Raw genomic sequence first — 2,520 nt, 5'->3', positions numbered from 1 at the left:
CTTTCAGCAGCGTCTCTCTCTCTCTCTCTCTCTCTCTCTCTCGCGCGCACGCATGCGTTCCTTTAAAAAAAAATATCGGTCTGACATTCGCCATTTTTCAATGTGCGGAGCGCGAAAACTCGCTCCTCCTCCTCCTCCTCCTCCTCCCCGCTGCTTCTCTTCTCTCTCTCTCTCTCTCTCTCTCTCTCTCTGGTGTGCCATCTCTAGAGATGCACCAGGTAACAGGTCCCACTCATCCCTGTACACCTCTTCTTGCCCTCCGCCTCTCTGCATCCTTTCATTGTCGCACAGCTTAAACCCCTCTCCAGGGACAGCCGCTACGTAGACGAGGAGTGGAACCCTCCACTCTGGAATTAAATGGGTCTCAGAACTGATGGGAAAATTCGAGGTAGGGAGGACCGAGGCTATGCGTACCAGGAAGGCGCCTGTCTCTTTAAGAGGCCAGCCACCGGCAGAGGTGCATACCCGGCCATATTTACGCACCATTACGCACTGATACGCATGATATGTATACGCACTACTGAATGACTTTAATACAGCAGGCATCGGGAAAATAACAGCCCATTACCTCAGTATGCTATTTTCCATCAACCCCCTCATCTAACATCCCTCCTTGGCTGCTCGCAGCTGTCCACATAAAAAGGGAGCGGAGGCAATATTACACATCCTTCCCCTCCCTTGATAAAAAAAAAAAAGAAGGTGAATCGCGGCAACACGTCTCCGGTATCAGAGCTAGACGGAGCCAGAAGGACACATCGGCAGACGGTGACACGCGGCGGCCGTGTTGGCTTCCCCCACCATGCGTCCTTTTATTCCGCTTCAGTGCAAATGACACGCAGACGGCGCTCCGGCCTCTGCCGCCGCCCTCCTACTCCTCCCTGCATCATATCCTCCCCCTGCCGAGCCTAGCGACCATGCCAGCCAGGCTGACACAGCAAGCAGACATCCGTCGCGTCGGGAGGGAGAAACGTTGTCCCTGGAAGTCCTATACGTCATGTTTACAGATAAGAAAGCATCGCACACACTATCCACAATAACCGTTACATGAAACAGCGCGCACTAAGGCCTATTCAATGAACCGCCCTGTATCCCTGTATCCGTAACACTGATGAATATCGAAAAAGACTGTAATAAAATGAAATAGTAGTTGTATTCCCCTTCTTCTCGTCCATCCGTCCTTCCCCGATCACTACTCTCTGCTTCTATCTCTCCCTCTCCCTGCTTCCACCGGCCCAGGAATCGATCCCCGCAGGATCGATAAGTTGGCATGAATATTCCCTGCCTGCCGAGAGTGTAGTTCGGGGGAGACGGAGGCTGAGGCACAGGCGCAGGGAGTGGAGGAGAGGGGAAGGATGGAGACGGAGAGGACACAAAAACACACACGGAGGCAGAGAGACATCGCCGGGTGAGAATGGATCAACAACGACGATTGAACCGTGGCGCACCACGCGCATGTGTTCTTTCAAGAGAATTGCAAACGAAAGGAGATTTTTACGCAATTATCTACAATCAAACTGGACGTGTGTATCCGCAAAGGCTGCTTTGATGTAAACATTTAAATGGACTGAGTAGAGAGAAGTGTATTTCAGCCTTCAACACAGGAGACGGAGGCGTGTGTGTGTGTGTGTGTGTGTGTGTGTGTGTGTGTGTGTGTGTGTGTGTGTGTGTGTGTGTGTGTGTGTGTGTGTGTGTGTGTGTGTGTGTGTGTGTGTGTGTGTGTGCCAACAGCACTCCCCGTTCCAAGAGCATAATCGGCACGGAGAAGCGCGCAACGTGGAGTCTCAAGGTGGGGCGGGTATGCATGACCGAGCTTCTCCGACATGGAAGGGAAGTGACAGGAAAACGGAAAATGTCTTACCAGAGTTGGAACGTAGGGGCAGCGGGGACTTGAGACGCCAGGCGTTGAGGTCAGGGGCAGTTCTCTGAAACATGAACGGCACCGGCAAGGGAACAAACATGATCTTGCTCCGTCCACTGTTTTTTGTTAATAATCTTACAGAAGTATTGTGACAAGACGTCTCTCTTCTGTATCTTCGTCCGTTGTTCAGGTAGACAGCGTTTGGAATATATTTGGTATCGAGAACTTAAAACATTCGTTACTGGTTGATGTGTGTACACATTTAGGCTATGCAGATATTATAGTTCTATTTACATTGTTGGAAGTATGCTTCTTGACAGCATGACTTCTGGTGTAAATATATGCATAGACCATATGAACGGTGGTCCCTTCGGTGTGCAGCAATTAAAGAAATAGCTTTCGCGCAGTCCAGACAACACACAGACGGATAGATGGAAAAAACCTACAACCTCACTGTTGCAAAAGTTGTCATAGGCCTAAAAGCGTTATAATAAAGGCATAGTGTCAGCAGCCTGGTGTTAAATACGATTCTCTTTCTACTTGAAAGCAGGTAATGGACTGCAATCACTTGATTTAAACCTTCTAACTATTCTCCCAGGCATGCCATTCTCTTCTCTCTGTTCAACAATGTTTCCGTATTCGAAAGGCATGAGAACGGTCAC

At 49.7% G+C, this 2,520-nt stretch overlaps 1 protein-coding gene across 1 annotated transcript in view; it reads right to left on the bottom strand.

Annotated features, from left to right (window-relative positions):
- pou2f2b (POU class 2 homeobox 2b) overlaps window positions 1–1,958 on the bottom strand; it is a gene marked incomplete at both ends in the record, with an annotated part of 47,398 nt that extends 45,440 nt beyond the window's left edge. Inside the window, one exon of the mRNA XM_084444134.1 lies at window positions 1,859–1,958. Within this exon, the coding sequence (XP_084300260.1) occupies window positions 1,859–1,958 (100 nt within the window). The remainder of the gene's footprint in view (window positions 1–1,858) is intronic.
- Window positions 1,959–2,520: the final 562 nt, after the last annotated feature.

The sequence above is a fragment of the Borostomias antarcticus genome (genome assembly GCF_949987555.1).
Source record: "Borostomias antarcticus genome assembly, chromosome: 10".
NCBI lineage: Eukaryota > Metazoa > Chordata > Actinopteri > Stomiiformes > Stomiidae > Borostomias > Borostomias antarcticus.
This window is presented reverse-complemented; position numbering and strand designations above follow the sequence as displayed.